The sequence below is a fragment of the Poecile atricapillus genome, chromosome 5 (genome assembly GCF_030490865.1).
Source record: "Poecile atricapillus isolate bPoeAtr1 chromosome 5, bPoeAtr1.hap1, whole genome shotgun sequence".
Taxonomy (NCBI): domain Eukaryota; kingdom Metazoa; phylum Chordata; class Aves; order Passeriformes; family Paridae; genus Poecile; species Poecile atricapillus.
Genome location: NC_081253.1, coordinates 41,125,481 through 41,147,085, shown reverse-complemented (window position 1 = coordinate 41,147,085; position 21,605 = coordinate 41,125,481). Strand labels below are relative to the sequence as shown.

Below are 21,605 nucleotides of genomic sequence, written 5' to 3'. Positions count from 1 at the left end.
CATATTCTTGGCAATAATTTAGACTTTTGCTGTAAACTGTCTACATTCCCTGGGGGATGAGGTCTCCTTTTGAGAAAATCTGTTCTGGATTCAGCATGTTTGACAATTTCTCTGTGTGACTACCTTCAGGTTTTTGTTTTGGTGGGGTAAATGAGCACAATAATGTGTGTGTGCTTCTAAGTGCTCAGCTTGGGGGTTTATTTCTAATTTTTTTTCTTTAAAATATCAAAACCCTCTCTTCAGGATACCAGGACTGACAAGGTTTGCGTTCCAGTATTGCAACACAAGGTGTTCTCTGTTTCAGACTGTAAATATTTATCTCTTGTCAAAGCAGAGCAGTTACTATTGGGAACTGATCTGGCATGTGAAAAGGTTTTCCTTAAGGAATTTGTTTCCTTTTATTTACAGTGTTATCGTATATTTAAATTCCAGGGCCTCAGCATATAGCTCTGAGGCTCCTTCCTAGCACTGGCAGCGAAAATGGGAGTTGTGGCAGCCTGGGAACTGGGAGAAGGGAATTCTGAGTGTATGCTGGAGCCAGCCAGCCAGCGTGGCTGTGCAGCCGAGGCAAAGCCAGGCCAGCTCTGGTGTTCTCCTGCCAGGGCAGTGCTGGGGCAGGCTGCGATGGAAGGGGCATGGGCTGAGCACAGGGGCTCCCTGGGCTGCCATTTCCCAGCTGCTGGGCTGTTCCCTCAGCTCCTCTCTCCTGGAGCAGGCCCTCGCAGCCCTGTCCACGTCTCTGCTGCCTCTCCCTGCCAGCAAACCTGCTTTGTCATAACCTTCCTGCAGCACTGGGAGCCTTCCCCAGCCTCCTCCTGTTGGGTTGCTCTCTGCTGCGTTGGCCACAGGTTTGGGGCTGGCTTCCTGCTCCTGGGAATTCCTGAAGCCTCCCTGCTGCCTGCAGGTCCTGCTCCTGGAGAGCTGGAGCCTGCTTTCATCTCCCTGCAGTGCCTGGCATTGCTGGGGAAATGGTTCCTGTTGTGCTGTGCCGCACGTGGGAGGCTTCTTCAGCCTGCAAAGGTCTGGGGTTTATTTTTTACATCTCCCTGGCTTCTGTACACACTTATTTTTTGATGCTGGCGCTTGCTTGAAGGTCTCGATGCTGTTGCCTGTGTGCTGGAGTCTCGGAAGAGCAGCCAAGAGCTGTCGAGGAGGGTGCAGGTTGTAGTGTTTTCCCTCTGTTAGGGAACAGCCTCGTTGAATGGAATCAGTTATCGAGGCTGGGTTCAGCCCCTGCCATGGCAGGGCAGAGCTGCTCTTGCTTAGCAATGTGCAAAATGCATGTCTCAGACTGGAGCCAGCCCTGGCCTTTGAGCTCATCTCGCTGATTCAGAGGTGGTAGGCAGATAAAACGGAGTGAAAATAAGAAATGCTTTCTTTGCCCCTGGTGTTTGAATATATATCTATTTATTCCACACACATATACTTCATATATATATGAAAACAAGTCGTGTCTATATTTAATATTTTCATGCTTCTGTATTTCTGCCTGGCGTGTCTGTCCAAACCCCAAGGACAACAGATGGATGTCCAGGGAATGCCTTTATCATCCCCTGAGTTCATCACTGCTATCAGGTCACATCAACTTCAGTTCTTGCTCTGTAATCTCTGTCTCCAGGGATGCACATTCAATACACCCTTTCTTTTCTCCTCTCTGACATCTCCTGTGAAATTTGCTGTTTATGGCTTCGGGGCAGCAAGCTCTTTCCTGGTTTGGGGAAGGGTTTGTGACTGGGCCTGGATGGATGCAGCTTTTCTAGGGTGGTTTATGGCTTTATGTTTTTAGTAGCACTTGCAAATCAGACTACTAAAAGGTAAATGGCCAAAGTTATTCATAAACACTGTGATAGTCAGAGTGGAGACTCTTTGAATAGAAAGCTTTGTTCAGGATTTCCTGGAGTGAGGAGTAAAGCTGTCGTGGTCAAAGGGAGCTGCTCTGTATGGATTCAGTGCTGGGCTTATCTGCCTTGCTTAATGCGATATATTTTAGCAGAATCAAAGTTGGCTCTGAGTGTTTCTGGCAGAAATGGCAGCCTATTTGCATATTTACTGGCTTCTGGGAGTCTAGATATGTCAGCAGCCTCTGCTCCTTTTCACTCGATCTTATCTCCCCATTCCATTTCAGGAAAAAATTCCTGCAATCTCCTTCCCCCCCGCCCCAGCCTTGGAGTGTGCTCTGCATGCCGAGTGCTCTGAGGTAATGGGACTCGTGTTTGCTTTGCTTGAATGTAAAACTGGTGCTGAAATGTACATTTTCAGTGGCCTGCCATCCCAAGGAGGTGTTTGTCTGTCAGTGTGCTGAGGCTGTGCACTGTTTCTCTCTTGCACGTGGCTGGAGGTGGCTGCAGCCATTGGCTCTCCAGCCTCTGCTATAATGTAACTTAGTAATCATTATGTTCATAGAAACTCAGAATCATTTAGGGTGGAAAAGTTCTGTAAGATCATCAAATCCAGCAGTTCCCCCAGCTCTGCTACTGACCCGTGTCCCCAAGTGCCACATCCACACGGCTCTCCAGCCCCTCCAGGGATCGGGACTCCACTGCTGCCCAGCGACTGACGGCTCTCTGCACACAGAAACTATTCTAAATACCCAACATTAACCTCCCCTGGCACAACCTGAGGCTGCTTCCTCCTGCCCTGTTGTCACTTGTTACCAGGGGGAAAAGACCAACCTTACCTCAGTACAACCTCCTGTCAGGTACAAGATGGATCCAGATTAGCGCTTACACACGGAGCCTTTGGATTTGTTTTGTTTTCACCTTGTATTCTTCCCTTTATCTCAGAGTATCCCAAGCAGGGTGATAAGGTGGATAAGGTGAGAGGAGATCCTGCAGAGCAGAGCTTTGGTGACTAACTGCAGCTTATCTTGCAAGCCGAGCAATTCCTCCTGGAGCTGTTAGCCAGAAGTTACAGGAGGAGATTTAGGAGCACGCAAAGGTGCAAAATCCCGGGCTCCTGGAAAGCCAATAAAAGACCCCCAAAGGCTGGGCTTTGATGTTTTAAAAGGCTGAAGAAAGACAAAAGCAGGTGTAAATTACTTTGCTTCATTCCCACCCTGAAAGAAGAGTGAGTGTTCTGTCTGTGCTGTTCAGTGTGAAAAGCCATCAAGGGCTTGGAGGTGTTGGTGGATGAGAAGCTCAGCATGACCCAGCAAAGTGCTCTGCAGCCCAGAAATCCCAAATCCCCAAATCCTGGGATGCATCCAAAGAACTGTGACCAGCAGGGAAGGGGGATTCTGCCCCACTCAGGTGAGACCCCACCTGCAGAGCTGGCCCAGCACGGACCTGGAGCTGCTGCAGAGAGTCCAGAGGAGGCCCCAGAGATGTGCCAGGACTGGAGCCCCTCTGTTCTGGAGCGAGGCTGGGAGAGCTGGGGGTGCTCACCTGGAGAAAAGAAGGCTTCAGGGAGAGCTCAGAGCCTCTTCCAGGGCCTAAAGGGGCTCCAGGAGAGCTGCAGAGGGACTGGGGACAAGGGATGGAGGGACAAGACCCAGGGAATGGCTTCCCAGTGCCAGAGGGCAGGGATGGATGGGATATTGGGAAGGAATTGTTCCCTGTGAGGGTGGGGAGGCCCCTGGATCCCTGGAGGTGTCCAAGGCCAGGCTGGACAGAACTTGGAGCAGTCTGGGGTAGTGGGAGGTGTCCCTGCCCATGGCAGGAGGTGGAATGGGATGGACTTTAAGGTCCCTTCCAACCCAAACCCTAAGTTAGGGCTCTAAGGGTTCCTTGAGGACACAGTTGAATTCCCTTTCTGGCTGGTGACTGACAATATTGCAAAACATACCTTAAAAAGCCCGTGGCAGGTACTGTGAAAGTCCTTGAGATGTGTCTAACGTTTTGTGTGGCTTTACAGTCCAGTTTTATTTCCAAGAACAATTCCAGTTTGCCTTGCTGGGCAGTTCCAACAATTCCAGTTCACATTGTGCAGACAGGCAAAATGGGCCATACAAAACGTAGATCCTAAAGTAAATGAAGCCCTTCCTTCATGCTGAATTGAAGAATCACTGATGTTGGGAGCAACACCTGGAAAGTAAGTTCCCAAAAGTTTGCTGGCCTTTGTCTGTCAAGGCAACCTGCAGGTACCTCTTTAAAGGGTTTTGTTCCTCTGGTTTTCATCGTTTTATGAAACAGATAAATATATAATGAACAAACTGAAACCTCCTAGAGTCTGAGAGGTGCCAGTTGTTCCCTCCTTGCTTTTCTTTCTTGTCAGCTTTTAAGACTGAGCTATTTGCCTGAAGATTCTAGTTTTCATTTGAGAGTGATGCTGGTCATGAAAAATGTAAACCTGTTCAGAGGGATGCAGCAGAGGAACTTACAAGTTTGTGCTGACTGATTCGCTTTTCTATCCAGGCTGTGGATGTGGCTGGAAAGTGTTAATTGTAATTTAAAACAGGAAATCGTGGAACCCCTGTGAATACAAAGCCATATATTTATTACAGCTTCCTGTGGGGATTCCTGCCCCTTCAGTTATCAGCAGCCTGGGGCTCGGAGTCTCAGCAATTTTGGCAGAGGAGCCAGGGCTGAGCTGAGTGCCCAGGACTGCCCTGTGTCTTGAGGGGTTATCCCATCAGCAGAGGGATGCTGTGAGTGGTTACAGCTTTTTCCAACAAGTAAAAACAAATTAAATTGCACTTTGAAGGCAAAGTTGTGAGTTCTTGCTCACAAGATTGTGCATTATCCTTCATGCTCATGTGTAAAATTTGGACTTAGGTAAGGATCCTTTGAGTAAGATACACAAGTGCACAATGCACTCATAGGCTGTAGAACATTTTTACTGGCTGTAGGAAAGCAAGCCCTTTAAAAGGAGAAATGGCAGGATGGCACCACACGTTGGGGTTGGGATGAGATGCTCTTTCAGGTCCCTTCCAACCCAAACCATTCTGGGACTCCACGTGTGTTTCACTGGGACTGGGTCTGGCTGCTTGACTGGCTGTGGGCAGGGCAGTGTTTTGTTTTCATTACTGGCATTCAGTGCCAGACAGGAGGAATAAAACATGCAGAAATGTAAACTCTGGAGCCTGTGCTGGGATCTCAGAGCTTTTGTGGGTGAGGGTCTGCCATGGCCGATGAGCTGGGCACCAGCCAAGGCTGAGGGTGCTCGCCTGAGCTCCGCACACCTTCCTGCAGTGTGGGTTGGGAAGCACAGCCAGCTCTGGGGGGCAGTCAGGGGGTACTGGGGCACAGGAGTGACACGGGGTGTCTTTAAACAAAATAGCTTTTTGGAGGTGAACAGTGTTGGAGCCAATAACTGAGGCACAAAAAATGTGATAAACACTGAGTTAAAGTGCAGAGAGAGGGGCTGGACAGGGCCCTGTGGGCAGAGGGACCTCCCTGCCTGGGAGGAAGGTGAGCTCATGCTGGGGGCACGAGGTGATCCCAGCCAGTCTCTGGAGCAGGGGAACAGTCCAGGGGGAGCTTTGCATGGCACTGTGTGGCTCCTGGCTGCTTTAGCTTGCTGGCAGCAGCTCTGCTGCAGAGGAGGACACGCAGACCGCTGGGATCTGTGCCTGTGTCGCTGTTTTGCAGGTGACAGCAGTGGGCTAAATGTCCATTCCACAGTGATGCAACGTGTTTGTGGAGACCTTGGGACATGTTTCTTTCCCAGAGAATGCCAAAGGTCAGGACTGCCAAAGCCATGGGGGCAGTAGGTGGGAATGGCAGCGAGGTTAACACTGGGCGCTGGAGAGCAGCACAAAGCTTCTGGATCAGACTGGCCCTTCCAGAAAAAGACTTGAGGAAATGTCTCACCAGACAAAAGAACTGCATGAGTTGTGTGGCAGGCTTGCTTGAGTGTTCAGACCAAATTATTTTCTCTTGGTAATCAGATAGTATTCAATTTAAAAAAAAAAAAAAAGAAAAAAGAACTAGGCTGACCTTAAACAATGTTTGTTCTTTAAAAAAAGTCAATATTTTTTTTCCAAGTTAATGAAGTAATTAACAGTGATTGATGACACATGTACTCAGCTATTTTATGCTGGGAGACCAGATGGGTTAGGCACAGCTAGTGACCAGTAATTCTGATTCTTTGTCAGAAGGAACAAGAAGTTCAGATGTGGCTGGAACAGCTCAAGTACATGAAGAGAAAAGGTAAATGTTTTTCTCTCTGCCTTTGCCTACCTGAGGAGCTGAAAAACAACTCCAGGTAAAGAATTGCTTTCAGCCAGTGAGGTGAGCTCCCTATCTGCCAGCCACACAGTCTCTTCCTGGCACTGAAAATGTTACTGGGGGGATTCTGGCTAAAAATAATACGGAGTTATGGAATTACAGAAGGGTTTAGGTCAGAAGGGACCATCTAGTTCCATCCCCCTGCCATGGGCAGGGCTGCCCCTCACTGCTTCACGTTCCAACCTAGCCTGGAATATTTTGTTTGTAATCACTTCTCAGTCAAGCATTTAAAAGGAGTTTTGATTTTTCTACTCCTGAGTGTGCAGTGTGGGTGATCTGCGTGGCAGGGATGAAGAAACAGGATAAACTCCCAGTCTGCATTCACCTTTTCTCAAGCACTACTTTCAGCTATCTGATTTGGACTCCTTCAAATGTGGGAATAGCAGGATGGAGGAAAATCATGGAATTGGGAAAGAAGAGTGCCTCAGAAAAAGCCAAGACAGTAGATTTTTATAGGTAGCTTTGCCCAATTTGTGCCGACTCCTGCGAGGCTCCGGTAGCAGCTGGAACAGGCTCCCGAGGCAGACTTTTATCCTTTCTCCCTCCCACGCGGATCCATCTGTGAGACTGCTTGTTCTTGCTGCTCTTGCTGAGAAACTGGATCGAGCTCAGAAGCATCCTGCTCTTTCAGACCCTCTGCCAGAGTCTTGCTAGTCAAGGAGGACTCTGTATCCCTGTGGATTTGCACGGTCCCAGGTTTCAAACAGTTGCTTGTGTTTCTGAATCTGCAGCTCTTCCTGCTAGACTCTGGAAAAAAAATAATTTCCAAGCTGTTGGCCGCTTTAAATTGGAGCTCCCACAGAGTGAACACGAGGTGGTATTTCCAGATTTGCTCGGGATCTTTTGTTCAGAGTCTTGGGTGATGCTTGGGAGGATTTAAGTTCACTCCTCATGCACTTGCTTGTCCCCAGAGTGGTTTTGCTCCTCTGTGTGTTTGGGATACCTGCAGTGGTTTTGATGTCAATACTTGCTGAGGTCTGAAAGCTGATGGGAGATCTGCCCAGTGGTATTGCTGTGAAATTTGTGGAAGTTGTGTGGATACTCTTGTGTATTCCTAGCAAGGAAGGAGAAGGGGCACAAAACTTTGGTGGTTTTGGGTGTCCACCAGAAGATTTTTCTTTCCAGGTTGTGGAGGCACCTTTGGTTTTCAGAGCAGCTCTAAGTGCTGGTCAGGGTGGTGATTTGCAAAAGTGTCTGTGCAAGGTACCACAAGGGATTTCCTCAGTTTGAAACTTAGTGAAGAAAACACTGCCAGGGGCAAGTTCAATAATGTCAGTTTTGTGTTAATTTAACATAGAAATGGGCAAAACTTCCACTGAGGTACCATGTTTGCAGTTTGGGCTGGTGTCTCAGTGCTTGGATTTCCAGAGGTGAAGTACAGCACTGCCACCAGAGATCAGTCTGAGCACCTGACTTTGAGACACAACTGAAAAGAGCCTGGGAAAAGCAGCTTTACTCAGGGAATCTGTGTGCCCTGGAAATCAGCTGTGGAGCGTTCCTTGACAGTAAGAAGCAGAAGAATGGGAAACCGTAGAAAGCATTTTCCTTGATTATTTTTGTAGAGACTTTCTGTTACACAAAATTAGATTAATTATTTCCACCTAGGTATGTCACCCTCCATAGCTGTGGATGAGTTCCATGTTAATAAAGCAGCTCATACTTAGTTAATAGTGTCCTGCCATTTGTGGCTGTTGGTTTTGTTTCTGACGTAGTCCAGTCACGTGTAGCACTGCTTATATTGCAGGGACTTGCTTATTGAATAGTGGCAGGATTGCTCCCAAAGGCAGCTCCCAGGGGCTGTCCAGGAAGGCTCTGCACCTCCTGGATGAAGTGGGGAAGTTCAGAGCAGGTGTTGTTGCACACACAAACACACATTCTCTATAATTTAACACACAGGACAAACGTGCTTAGAGATGGAATCTCTCACACAGAGCCTCTCATGAGGTGACAGTGTTTGGTGTGAGCAGCAAATCTCCACGGCAAGTGTGAGCTGGGGAGTGGTGGAAGTTTCAGGGAGAGGCGGAAGCACAATGTTTGTCATGTGAGAGCCTCTTGTGATGGCTGGCAGGGAAATGTCAGCATTTGCTAAACAAATGCACCGTTCCTTGAAGTGCTGCAGTGTTTCTGAGGTGCTCTGTGTGTTTGAACCACCGTGTTGAGCTTTTGATCTCAAAGCAGGCACCTCTGGTGCTTCAGGGAAGGGATGCGTTTGGCAAATTGGGATGTCCTGGCAAAGAGGGCTGGACTGGTCAGTTGGGATCCTCCTTTCCAGACCATGTCCCTGGTGTTTCCTTGGAGAGGAGCTGTTGGTAACAGCTGGACTAGGCTGGGTTTCCTCTTTACTTACACAGTTCTAGCTGTAGTGAAGGTTTCAGTGCTTATGCTGCTTGTGCTCCCTGTCCCCCTTCAGTGAGGGTTCCTGAATTTTGTGTCAACACTTCACTTGCCAGTGTTTCCCTTAATTTACCGAGTGCAAGTGTGGAAACTGGAAAGAATCTGATATGTGATTTCAGTGCAATATAGAAAGTTTTACAGAGCAAAATTTATATTTTGTGAGATGAGGCAGTCACGCCTGCATGGCATGACACAGAACTGAGTTGGTTTGGTGACTGTAGGTTGGTGTCCAGGTGAGATTTTAAGGTTTTTTTTTAAGGTCTTTAAAAGTGCTTGACTGCCACGTTCTCCAGCAGCATCCAAGAGGATGTACCTTGGGAGGCCTTCCACAACAGGACAGGCATGCAGTGACACTTCTCAGTGACTTGCCTCATGGGTTTTCCTGGCCTCATGAACTTGGTGTTTGTCCTCTTTCATAAGGATTTCGTCCATTTGCTTTTGGAATTCAGGAGAACTTTTGCTTTTTCCAGCACCCCAAATCAGAGTTTCTCAGTGCAGCTAAGGACAAGCAGGTAATGCAGAGAGCACACTTCAAACTGTGCTTTTTCCAAGTTTGGACCCTTCCCTTCCTCCTGGGAAGCTCAGCTCCTCATCCAGCAAAAGCAGGGGAAAAAGTTCTAGCTCTGACAGAAATAGGTGGATAGCTGAATGATGAGTGATTTGTCTGTGTTAATCATGATTCTGTCCCACTGTGATATCTTTAAGTGACCTCTGTCTCAGCTGCAGGTTTATAATAATCTGCTTCACCTGTATCAGGAATTTGTACCACATCTCTGAGGGTGTTTCTCATGCCCTTTTGAAACTCTTACACTGCCTACTTGGAAAAGGAGGGGGAATGTCCAGATCAGCACAAAATACATGTGGTTTTGGAGGAACTGGGCAAACACAGCAGCAAATTAACTTCTTTATATATTTTTGTCACTATTCCGTGGTAATCCAGTTGCTCTTCTGGCCACATCTGAGCATTAAGCTGACAGTAGATCTTACAGTGTCACCTGCTATTCTCAGTGTGTGTTTAGAGACAGAGAACTGCTCACAGACTCCAAACTCTTTGAGGAGGGTGTCTGATGGTGTTTGAGGCTTGCAAATACATGTCCTGGAAGAGGTCTGAGTATTGCTGGAGCTATAGGACAAAGCAGCACTTCAGGGCAGTGGGCAGCACTTGTGAAACCTGCTCTCCTGGCACTGACCCAGTGAAGCTGTGTTCTGCTGGAGAAACGGGAGTCGAAGGGATGTTGTCACAGGGCTGTGGGGTCCTGGGGACTGCTGCCACTTTTTTTGTCACCTTGCAAAGTGATGGCTGGGAAATGTGGTCCCTGGAAGGCAGGCAAGCTCAGGAGGCTGTTCCACACTGGCTCTGCTCTAAGTAAAGCAGCCTGGCTTGGTGGAAGGTGTCCATGCCCATGCCAGAGGTTTGGAGTGAAGTGGGCTTTGAGGTCCCTTCCAGCCCAAGCCGTTCCATCATTCTAAATAAAGACGCAGTAAATCTCCCTGTGGTCACGGTGAATTGTTTCCAGGCACCCCTAAGCCTCTTCTTCCCTCCTCCTTTCATGTACAGATTCTATATTGGCAGTATTTTATAAACAAACCCTGAGAAGCAAAGGCAGCTTTCCCCCCCTCTGGTTAAAGTGCAGTATCTGTTGTCAAAGGAGAGATTTAATCAATAAAGCTCTGAGAGAGGCTGTGCCTCCCTTCAGCTTGGTGTGTTTGTGTAAACTCAGGGCTGTTTGCTTCTAAGTGCAGAGAGGAAGATAATTTTGGGTGGGGGGGGAATGATCTCGTAATCGATCTGTGCCAGGCAGAAGAATTGGCAGTGGCACCTTTTGGAAACTGGGGGTGGAGTTTCCATGGCTTTTGGAGAGCAAACCCCACAGTGCTGGGGTGCTCCTAGAGGAGAGCCAGGATGTGGGAGGCCTTCCAGCATCCCTTTGTTCCAGCGAGGGCTCTTCCAAAGGACCTGCTGCTGAGTCAGAGAGAGCCGGGGCATCAGAGCTCCTGGTCCCCAGGAACCTGGCTGACTCAGCTCTGGAACCCCAGCCCCAGGCCAAGATTCTTGTCGGGGCTGAAGAGCAATTAAAGCTGTGAAAGTTCCAGCTCTAAATAAAGTCCTGTGGTGACTGTCTTTCGTGGCTGCTGCACATCTGGACTTGTGATGGCACAGCTGGAAGGGGCTGGGAAGAGGAAGGTGAATGTTCATACTGCCACAGGATCACAGAACCATAAAGGGGTTGGAAGGGGCCTTAAAGATCATCTTGTCCCACCCCCCTGCACCTTCCACTATCGCAGGTTTCTCCAAGCCCCATCCAGCCTGTCTTGAACAGTGCCAGGGATGCATCCACAAGCTCCCCAGGCAACCTGTGCCAGTGTCTCACCCCCCTCACAGTACAGCGTTTCTTCCTAATACCTAAACTCCCACTCTTTTTCAGTGTGAACCCATTATTCCTTGTCCCCTCACCACAGTTCCTGATGCAGAGTCCCGCTTCAGCTTCCTCACAGCCCCTTCAGATACTGGAATGTTGCTTTGAGGCCTCCACACAACCTTCTCTTCTCCAGGCTGGTCAGCCCCAGCTCTCTCAGCCTGTCTCTGCAGGGGAGCTGCTCCAGGCCTCCTATCAACAAGTCATTCTTGTGGCAGAACTGTAAGATAAAACAACAACAACAACAACAAAAGCTTTCTGCTGGGGTAAGAGAAGATCTGGAATTACTTTAAATCCAGGAAAGGCGCCTTGTGAGGTTTGGCGGTTGGCTGAGGCACCAAAGCAGGGAGAAAGGCAGGGGCTGTGGCCCCTCAGCCTGTGTTGCAGGAACAGAGGCTCCTCTGGGGCTGTGACAAGGGGGTGGCAGCGCTCTCAGACCACGGCCACCCTCTGGCCCAGGGATGTGATGAGGACACAGCTGCTGATACAGCAGCCCCCGTGGTTGTAGGGAGCCTGTGCTCTCAGATGTGTCCTGCTAGAAGCTGGCTGAAGTAAACAGGCCTTAAGTGGTTCCTTGTGCTGTTCCTGAGATTCTTAAAAATCCAGCAGTGAGCAGACTCTGAAAATTCTCCTGTGAGGCAGGAAGCTTGATGATCCCAGTCCTGATGAAATAATGTTTGACAAACCTGCTGGCTTGAGCCTGCAGTTCTGCTGGGCACGTCCCGCAGTGCCATCCGCTGCCCTGGCCGTGGATGCTCTCCCAAGCCCTTCCTTTGCTCTGTGCCCAGGGACGTGCCAAGCCTGGCACAGTCCCCGTGGCCCTGGCAAACCTGGCAGGGTCCCCGTTGCCCTGCTTGCTGTCTGCCAGGCCTGCTCCCGTGGCCAGCAGGCGATCCTGGGGCTCGTGGCAGGCTCTGACTCTCTGTGCCCATCTCTGCTCCCAGCTGGAGCCCAGGGGAGCCTGAGGTGCCCCTGGCCCCCCAAGAGCCAGGGGTGCACCTTGCTGTGCCAGTCTGGGCTTTCTCCTGCGTGCGGGGTGGCAGTGGGCAGGTGGCCCTGAGCCAGTGCCTGCCCGTGCCAGACGGGAATGTGCCTCTGGAATGATGCTCGGCGTGGACTCGCTGTTCCTCAGGCCAGAGGTGATTGCCCTTGTCCCAGGAGGCACTGGAGCAGGAGTTAAACAAACTTGGGTTTGTTTTACTTTTTAATTTTTATTTTTTTTTTTTTTTTTGTAAATGGGATAATTTGCTTGGAAAACCCTCTAGACCTCCCGCTATCTGAGGCATAGGGATAGATGGCGTTTTGCTTCCTTTAATTTAGGGAGTATTTTCCTTGAGACAGTGGCAAGAGGACAAATTTACAGAATTGTAGCAGGTGGAGGCCTGGCAGCAGCACACTGGTCTGCATGGAGATCAGTGCAAGGGCTACCTGAAAATTACAGTTTTGGGGGAGGTAATTTGGGACATGACTGCTGGAGAGAATCACGGAATCACAGAGTGATTGGAAGGGTCCATCTCATCCCACCCCCTGCCATGAGCAGGGACACCTCCTATTATCCCAGGCTGCTCCAAGCCCCTGGCCTCAGACACTTGCAGTGGTGGGGCAGAAGTAGGAATGGATTGTTAGTAGGAATATATATGTGCTGGTGAATGGATTTGGTTGGTGCTGCTGATTCAGCCCAGTTTCTTTGGGAAACTTTCCACCGTTCACGCTCACATTTTCATTTTTGTGCTGGGAAAATGAGGACACAGAGATCTGGTAACTCCACTCCAAATCCTTCTTGTCTACAGCTGAGATGGCTTATGCTACAATAGTACCTGCTGGTTTTAATGGAAATAAATTATGTTAGTATCTTGCTAATGCCTGGTCTAAGCTGACCCAGCTCTGTTTAACAGGATGTGCTGATTAATAGGAGGGGAACATCTTGAGCATTTGGGATGGCAGAGACCTGCAGGGGTTAGAAATGACATTTAAGTGATTTTTCTCTTGAATTTGACGCAAATTTAACATGGAATGCGTTCCAGGTCTCTAAGAATGCAAGATGGGCAGAGAGAAACTTGGAGAGTGGTGATGCTGAGACACTTGGGCTGCAGAGAAGCAGCCAATTAAAGAGGGCTTTTTGAGAAGCACAGCAAGGAGGGGACTGTGTTCAGGTCTGCCTGCTGGGGCATTTTCCTGCATATCAGGGGGGTAACTTTAGAAGGCCCATCCTGAGCAGCTGTGCTGGTGCTGGAAGTCTCAGACCTGGTTTTGCTTCTTGGAAAGGACCGCTCAAATCCGAGTGTGCTAAGAGCTCTTCCAGGAATAGCTAGCACTGCCTGAAATGCCGTGGCACAGCCCCAGTGTGGACAGATGCTCCTTGTGCAAGGCAGGAGCCGTGCCCATCGCAGCTGCCATCGCAGCCATCCCCCGCCCCAGTGGTGCTGCAGGGCACCACTCCTTGGGATCAGCAGTTTGGGGTGAGCAGAGTCAGCTGGATCCCTGGGGTTGGGCTGGAGCTGGCTCCTGCCAGCAGGGTGATCTCACCCCAGCGCTGGGTGATGCCGGGCAGGAGAGGAGCTCCCCTGGGTACCCAGGAGGGCTGGGCTGCTGGTTTGATGGTGCAAAGAAGGGGAATCACCTGTGGCTGTGGGATACTCTGCATAAAGGACACAGCTGGCTTCAGTCTGGGAGCTTGTGCTAGTGGCACAGCAGAGTCCCTGAGACAGCCTGCCTGCAAAACAGGGATGCTCAGGAATCCCAGAATGATTTGGGTGGAAAGGAACCTCAAAGCCCATCCCGTTCTAACCCCTGCCATGGGCAGGGACACCTTCCCCTATCCCAGGTTGTTCCAAGCCCAGTCCAACCTGGCCTTGGACACTTCTAAGGATGGGAAATACTACATGTAACTTGGTATGGTGCCAAAAAACCCCTGACACCGCCACTCCCCCTCAAAACTGAACTTGAGCATGTTCTTTTGGTATAAGGATGGCTGGTTAGATCAGCACGGTGGGTCTCAGGTGGGGTTTCTCCAAGCTAGGCTATCTACTGCTTCTAAACTTCTATATTCTGGGGGGCAGGGGCCAGGGGTTACTGACTCTGTGGGTTATTTCTCCCCTGTTCTCCCTCCCTCCCTCCCTCCCTCCCTCCCTCCCTCCCTCCCTCCCTCCCTCCCTCCCTCCCTCCCTCCCTCCCTCCCTCCCTCCCTCCCTCCCTCCCTCCCTCCCTCCCTCCCTCCACTACACAGCTTCAAAATAATTGGGAGCGGTGGATTTTTTTCCCCTGGGGCAGTATGGAGCTGCGTTTTAGTAATCTGCTGGAGGCTTGGGTAGAGTGGGAGTGGAATTGATTGTGTGGGTTTTTTTTCCTTCCTGCTCCAAGACCACTTCTTGGCACTGAGGAATTTTTCTTTAGACTTCTTTGGGGAACAGATGCGTGAAGTACAGTTACCACTCATACATATGGCTTTTAAAATATGGAAGCTGTTGGACTGAAGTGGCTTCATATGGTGCTGTTGGAGGATGAGAATTAAGATGGAATTTTAGGTTTCTGAGGCTTGAATGTGTCGTTGGAAAGTTGTTTTTTTTTTTAAATAATGTTAAGTATTAATCTGCATCTTTATGGTTATTAATCAAAGTAACATTTACAACTCTGAAAATTACTCTCTGCAGCCCTTAATGCCTAAAATAGCATTGTAGTTTAATTTCGGGGATAAATAGGTTATATAATGTACAATTTAAATGGCTGTTAATCTTTATTTGCTAATGCAGACATCTTTTTCTTTAATTGCAGGTTCCCATTTTAAAAGCCATTGGAAGACACTCTGCCACCCTCTTGGATTACTTCCCACCTGACTCAGCATGTCACTGTGCCCTGGATTTTACAAGGTGGCCATGATTTAATCCCCACATCCCACTCCTATGTATTGGTGAAGCACTGGGGCTCTTTTGAGCTGCTGTTACTCCTGTGGGAACTGATCTGTCTCCAGTCCCTTCTCCCAAGGACTAGACATTGCCAGCAATGAGCTCCCAAAGCCATCCAGGTAAGGGCAAGGCTGCTTGGAGTCCCAGCAGCCACCCCAGAACACAGTGTGCTGCATGAACACACCTTTTAATGGTGCTGAAATGGTCATCCAGAGCCCCTCCCCTTCCTGCTCCCGCTCAGACTTTGTGTGAAGGTGGAAAGTGCTGTTGCTGTTATCAGGAGTTACGAGGAAGTTTGGCTGTTTCAGGTTTCTGATTGTTCCAAAATTTGGGTTTCTAATTGTTGCATCAGTGAAAATTGGTATTTTCTGAGTCATTAACCAGATGTTTAATTTGTTAAATTTGTGCTGATGAGCCTTAACGATATGGAGTGTACCTCCAAGGAACTGGCATGGTTCTGCCGGTGCCTTTATTGATATTTAACAAAACTCTTGGACTTTTAAAGTACTTTTTAATAGGGAGGAATAGTTTTGCTGGAACAAAAGTCAATTGATCCACCTCAGTGCTGTCTGGGGGATTATCCCTAATGTTTCTTGTAATTTGAGGCATGATTCATCACTACTAAATTGTGCATCTCTGTCTGTCAGGAGGATCTGTAGCTGTTCAGTTACCTGCTTTCCAGCTTAAAAGTGCCTCACACATTTGTTTTTAGGGAGTTTGGGGCAACTTTTGTGTTAGACAGAGCTTTGTAAGGGGAATTTTAATTGTGCTTGGGCTGTTTCAGTTTATGGTACAGAATTGGCTGCTGGGAAGCAAATAATCCAGCAACAGCAAGGCACGTGGAAGGACTTATTTCACTCTGCCTCTGAGAGATTACTCTGTGACTTCAGTTTAATCAGGTTGGGGTTAACACCTAAGGCTGAAGTGCTGAAAGCCAGGAAGAGCTCCTAAGGTTTAAGGAACCACTTGTTTGTGGGGGAAGAAATCCTGCAGTAAATGGGGATGCTGGAGTTTACAGGAAGCAGGGGCAGACCTGACCCTCTCCTCATAACTGAAATGAGTTTATGAGGCTCTGAAATCATTAGAATTATCAAAAAGAACGGAAAAACAAAAGCAGCCTCTGCTTCCATAATGTAGCAGCAGTCTGTGGGATTTTGAAATATGTTCTATGAGAAGCTGAGGAACTTAAGTGTGTTTGTATGAGTTTAGGTGTTTACTGGAGACACAAATGCCAACTGGTGTTTTCCAGGAGCTCTGTTCTTCAGGTAGTAGGTAATTGTTGTTTCAGTGTTTTCATGACTCAGGAGTGAGGCTGGGCAGCTGTGCCTGCCTGCTTTTTTCTCATGGTGATGGTGGGACACCTGAAACACACACCTGCAGTCCAAACGCAGCCGTGGGCGTTTCTTGGCTGCTTAAGGAGCAGCTCTCCAGAGGTTTGGGAAGTGGTGGTGTCCTTCCTGGTTGGGTTGTTATACAGTGGAAGCCTGATGCTGGTTTGCCTTGCTTCCTTTCATAATCCATCACTGAACACTTGTTTCTCCTGCCTCTTTCTGCTGCTTTGGCTGAGCTTTTCCGTAGATCCCAAAATCAGCTTGAGCTTTGTTTTTCTAACAACCCTGTCTAGAGTGGTGCTGAGGAGAGTGGTCTGACTAAAATCCAGGGGTGTGGCAGCTGGGCAGGATAGTGTTGGATACCCATGTGCCCTTCCTGGGTGCTGAGTTCTTCCTCTGGTTGTACTTCCAAGGGTTGGGTTGGAATTCTGCAGTGTTTCGTGGTGACTTTTCACTCTCGGTGTTCTTTCTCGTTTGCTCGTTTCTCTTTTAAGAGTCAGTTGCATAATAAGGAGCAGAAATATTTCTCAAGCCTTGCCAAAGATGACATCTGGACTTCTCATGTCAGTTATCATAGCCATGTTGATTATACAGCTACAGGTAATTATTCCTAATGATGGGCATTGTTTAAGGGAAGGCTCTGGCTTAACTCGAGAGCCTATTAAGCCTTGCTTCAGTGGGTTCGAGCTTTCTTCTCTAATCTTCTCCAAGCCCTAATGGGATGTTTTAGGAGCCGTGCCATGAAATTGTTGCGGCGTAGATGAATGGAAGTGGTTTGGGTTGGGTTTTTTTTTTTGTTTTCTGTGCTTTTTTGATTTTTCATTTCACTCTGCAAAGCTTTTGTGAGCAGTGTTGGGCACTGAGGGCTTTTCACCGATCAAAGTGGAGAAACACGGAGAGGATTTACGTTGGCTAAGAAAAGTGGGGCTTCTCCCCCCATCATTGCCTCTTCTTTTGCTGTGTTTTGGAGTAAGGTTCCTTAGGGAGAAAGAAATGGCTTTTGGAGAAGAGAATACCCAGGTGGGAGAAAACTCCCTGGGAGGCATCACGTGGCCTTTGGCTTTTGGCAGAGGAGTCGCCGCCTCTTCCAGCTCTGGAACAAAGCTGGAAAAAAACCACGCTGAAACTGTGCTGCAAAGGCTCAAGTTGGTTCAAAGTATAATTAAGAAAATTAGGCTAATTAAGATAACATTTAGGATTATGACAAAGCTTGGGGGGGGCGGGGGAAAGCATGTTTAGTTTCACTCCTTAACCTGTTCGTGTTGGCCACAATTTAAACTTGCCTTACATAACCCATGGTGCTCTTCTTACCCAGGCTGACTGGGTTGTGAGTAGGTGTGGGGTTTTTCTAATAGTTTTTTTAAGATGTTTTAGGGTTTTTTTCCCTCTCGTATTGACCTTAAATGATTCCTTGCAGTTGCCTTCTATCTCCCCCCTTAATTCTCAGTGGCTTGAGTTTCACTATCGTTTGCTTCTTTAATCAGTAAAGATTGTTCTGCTGATACTAGTTATACATAAAGATTAGTTTTAAAAAACCAAAACACTTAAAGTTAATCACTCAACTGATTTGTATTTGTTTAAAGTTCACGTTCCTTTGTAAAAGCTGAAAAATCTCCATGTTCAATGAAGCATTTTGTTTATGAAATGTTATCTTGCAGGAATTAACCAGTCTGAATGCAAATGCTCCATCCTTTCTTCAGAGCCACTCTTGCAGAGATGCAAATTTCAGCTACATCTTGCAGTGCTGAATGTTTGATAATTAGGAATATTGAAGTTTTCAGAATGAGCTGCCTGGCTGACAGGGAAAAATCTGCAGCAAGGGATCATCAGGGCTGAGAGGAGCTCCTGGAGGAAGCAGAGAGCTCTGGGATCACATGGCACCGGGAGAACGAGTCGGGGAGTCACGTACAGCGATTTGCTGGGCAGATAAGGACTTTTATACGGGGCTTTATCTGCACCCAGCCACTCTCCTGCCCTGCTCCATGGCTCAGCGAGGCATGGAAAGCCATTTCATGCAGCACACACACACAGAAGAGCTCTCCCCGTGAGCATCTCCCAACGTTTTGCACCACCCGATAAATATTTGATGCGTTCTCTTTTTAAAGATTAAGAAGTTTCTGTGGAGATGCGTTTCAAGGCGGCTTTAAATGACACTGACCTACTTTCTGGCAGCAGTGAGGCTGTCTGGGGAAGTTATCTGGGGGCAAGAGCATAATTTCAAATAAACACAAGGACTATGGGGGGAAACTCCAGGCCTCCTCTAGCAGGGCTGGGCTGTGACGGGTACTTGGTGGTTGTGGAAGAACATCTGGGCATGGTGTATCACAGAGTCATGGAATGGTTTGGGTGGGAAGGGGCCTTAAAGGCCACTCCATGCATGGGCAGGAACACCTTCCACTGTCCCAGGTTGTTCCAAGCCCTGTCCAACCCAGCCTGGAACACTACCAGAGAGCCCTGCTTCCCCTTACCACTCTGGTGCTCTGGTTTTACTGGGTTATTCTAGACTGGGAATTCAGAAGCTGTTTCCCTGAGGAGCCTGGTCCCTCAGTTTTGTGGGGGGACTTTGGGGTTGGCTGTGGTGTAAACTCCGAAGAGCTGAAAACTCCAGCAGATGGAACTGGCCATACCTCCACTCGCTTTTCTTTCTCCAGCCCACAACAGAAGGCCTTTTCCACCTACTTTCCTGTCCTTACCTATGTGGGAGCTGAGCCTGTCCTGGATTTCCTCTAGGAGCAGTGTCATTTTGAGGTCCTTGAAAGTTTTATGTCTGCTCCCACTAAACCTGTGAAGTTTTCACTTTCTGAAGCATCAAATAGTTGGGACTTTCTGTGCAAGGGTTTGATTGTACCCTCAAAAGAGAAGAATTGTTTTGTGCTTCAACTTGGGGTTCAAGCTGAAGTTCCTGCTAGGTCAGTGTCCCTGCCAAGTATGTTCCTCTCATTTCTGCTTTTTCTTTAAATGCAGTTCTTGCACTTAGGAATTCTTTAAAAGCCTGTTTCTAAAGTAAGATTTTTAGCCTGTGATGTTTCCTGCAGTGCAAAGATGAGAAGCAGGTACTTGTGATGAGAGGCAGAGAACTCTGGATTATTTTGAGTGAAGTACAGGGTAGGAAAAGGTTTTTAAAAAGTAGTACTTTTAAGGTTGAGTGATTCTGTAATAATGTTTGAGATAGTCCTTGGGATGTTGTGTCTCACTTGGAAAGGAGACAAATCTTTTTCCAAGAGGTTACTACATTTTTGTTACTCACTTTTGGTCAACCCCAGTTTTCCCTGTGTCTCATGCTTCCCCAAATTCATTTTGTTACCCAATGAGTGGATAAACAATGGCAATGACATTTCTTCTTTTAGTGTAGTGTTTAGTACATTTTTTTCATCCTCTGACATCTGCAGAAAGTGCCTTTACAGTCAGAGGATAGCGAAGAGTGAGTAAGTGTGGAGTAGCAGGTGCCTGGCTGGAGAATGAACAATTGTGGAATTGGTAATTCTTCCATCCATCACTAAAGGCTTTGCCAGTCCCTTTCTCCCCATAGCTTGCAAGGTACCAGGAACTTCCCCTCCCCACCTTCCCCACCATTTTTATTTATGTGTTTATTTTATTATTTCTGTTCAGGCCATTAAGCAGGAAAGGCCTTGACACCTGCACGGTTTGAGGTGCCAGGTGGAGTGGTCAAACCACTGAGAAATGGGGCACACAATTATTCTTCCACTAAGACAACTAAAACTAACACATCAGCAGGTCTTTTAAAGGTTTTGTTTCTGTAACCAAACCCAAAATCTTGTTGTTTCATCCGTTACTGGGGAAATTTTAGCTGCAATGCCCTGGTTTGCTTTGAGGTGCTCAGCAGCTCTTGGGGTTCTCCCTGGGAATTGCTGTCACCCTTTGGCTTGATGGACTGATTTGCTCAAGTGATTTTTGAAGCAGATTTCTAGCCTCTCAGAAGGGTGAGCCTGATACTAAACTTCATACCTACTGTAAGGTGAATTCCACATGGGAGTAACCCCAGCTGGGCTTTTCTGAGACCCTCCTGTTTCAGCTGGAAGCCACCCCTGATGGCAGCAGTGCTTGTGGGAGTTTCCAGGAGCCTCTGAGTGTGTTTGGGATTCAGTGGGGCATTGCTGGTCCTGCTTTGAACCCTGGCATCACAGGTTTTGCCAGGTAATCCACAGGCCAGGCTTTTAACCTTCCCCGTATTTGTAGCTGCCCTGATCCACTTTGATGTAGCAATAAATGTTTTGAAAGCTTGGGTTGCCAAGTGTGAGGAGGTTCTGCCAGGATGGCTGGGCAAGGTCAGCCCGGGGAGACAGAAGCCTGACCACAGCTGCCTGTGGATCCCTGGGGAAGGGGGGAAGCACAGGTAGGATTGTGCCAACAGCCATTAAATACACCCTCTTTCAATCTCTGCTCATGTGTGAGGTGGATTTTTGGGAGGGCTGATAGAGTAAATATTTCCTTTGTTTGTTGTTTTTTTTGGGGTTTTCTTTTTTGTCATTTTTGTTTGAACAATCCCAGCACTGAAAAACAACTTTTGCTGACTTGCCTGTGAATGAGCGGAGTGCCTCTCCTCCAGGAGAAACTTCCAACCAATGCAGAGTTGCTTGCAGTGGAGGAGACTGCTGGAAACCCTTTGTGCTCTGTGGGAGAGCTGGGATCAGTGTGTTGGAGAAATTGCAGCCACATTCAAAGAAATCACTTGTTGTTTTTTTTTTTTTAATAAAAATAAAAAAAAAATCAATCCTGACCCTTTTGCTATTCTGGAACCTGTGCACTCGTGCTGTTTGTAGCCGTTGTGCTGCCAAACCACATAAATAGCTTTATGGGGCAAATGGTGATGGGAGCGAGGTCTGATTTGGGAGCTTTGAACTGCCAGCCTTGGCCTCAGGTACCTGTTTTGAACTCCAAGGCAGCTGCTGAGGCTCTGTGCCCCCACCGGGATCAAAAACACAGAGCAAGGGGCCATGGGCTCTGCGTGCTCCCGTGGCTCTGCGTGCCCCTCGTGACTCCATGCTCACTGTGCTGCAGATTTTGAGTTTTTCTTTACCAGCTGCTGCTGTCCATGAACTCCCGTGTGATGACTTTTTGTTTCAGCCCGTGGTCGATAGCCCCGGATCAATGCGGGTGTTCGGCCGTGCGGCCGCGAAATTGGGAGCAGCTGGGAGGTGGGAAACGCTCCCTCGGATGGGTTTTTTGCTCAGAGATATGAGGGCAGGTGTGTTTTTTGTCTGCTGCTGGAAAGGTGGCTTTGGCAGCTCTGATCAATTGACAGTTCTTTGGGCAGGAAACCCTTAAAGCTTGATGATGTTAAAATAATCCATTGAGAATTATATTTTGCTCCTCTGTTTCAGCATTCAAAACTTGCACTTTCTACTCAAACGGGCTTAACCCCCTCTGTTAGCT

At 48.2% G+C, this 21,605-nt stretch overlaps 1 protein-coding gene across 3 annotated transcripts in view; it reads left to right on the top strand.

Annotated features, from left to right (window-relative positions):
* The window catches only part of HDAC4 (histone deacetylase 4), a 178,109-nt gene that overhangs the window by 11,475 nt on the left and 145,029 nt on the right, over positions 1-21,605 (top strand). For 2 of the 3 annotated variants that reach the window (XM_058840651.1, XM_058840652.1), the window contains exon 2: positions 14,750-14,844. Coding sequence is in view for 1 of the 3 variants with exons in the window: in XM_058840650.1 (XP_058696633.1) it covers positions 14,978-14,999 (22 nt within the window). In the remaining 2 variants the exon portion in view is untranslated. Of the gene's footprint in view, positions 1-14,749; positions 15,000-21,605 lie in introns of all 3 variants that reach the window. The other variant, XM_058840650.1, reaches the window with a different exon arrangement.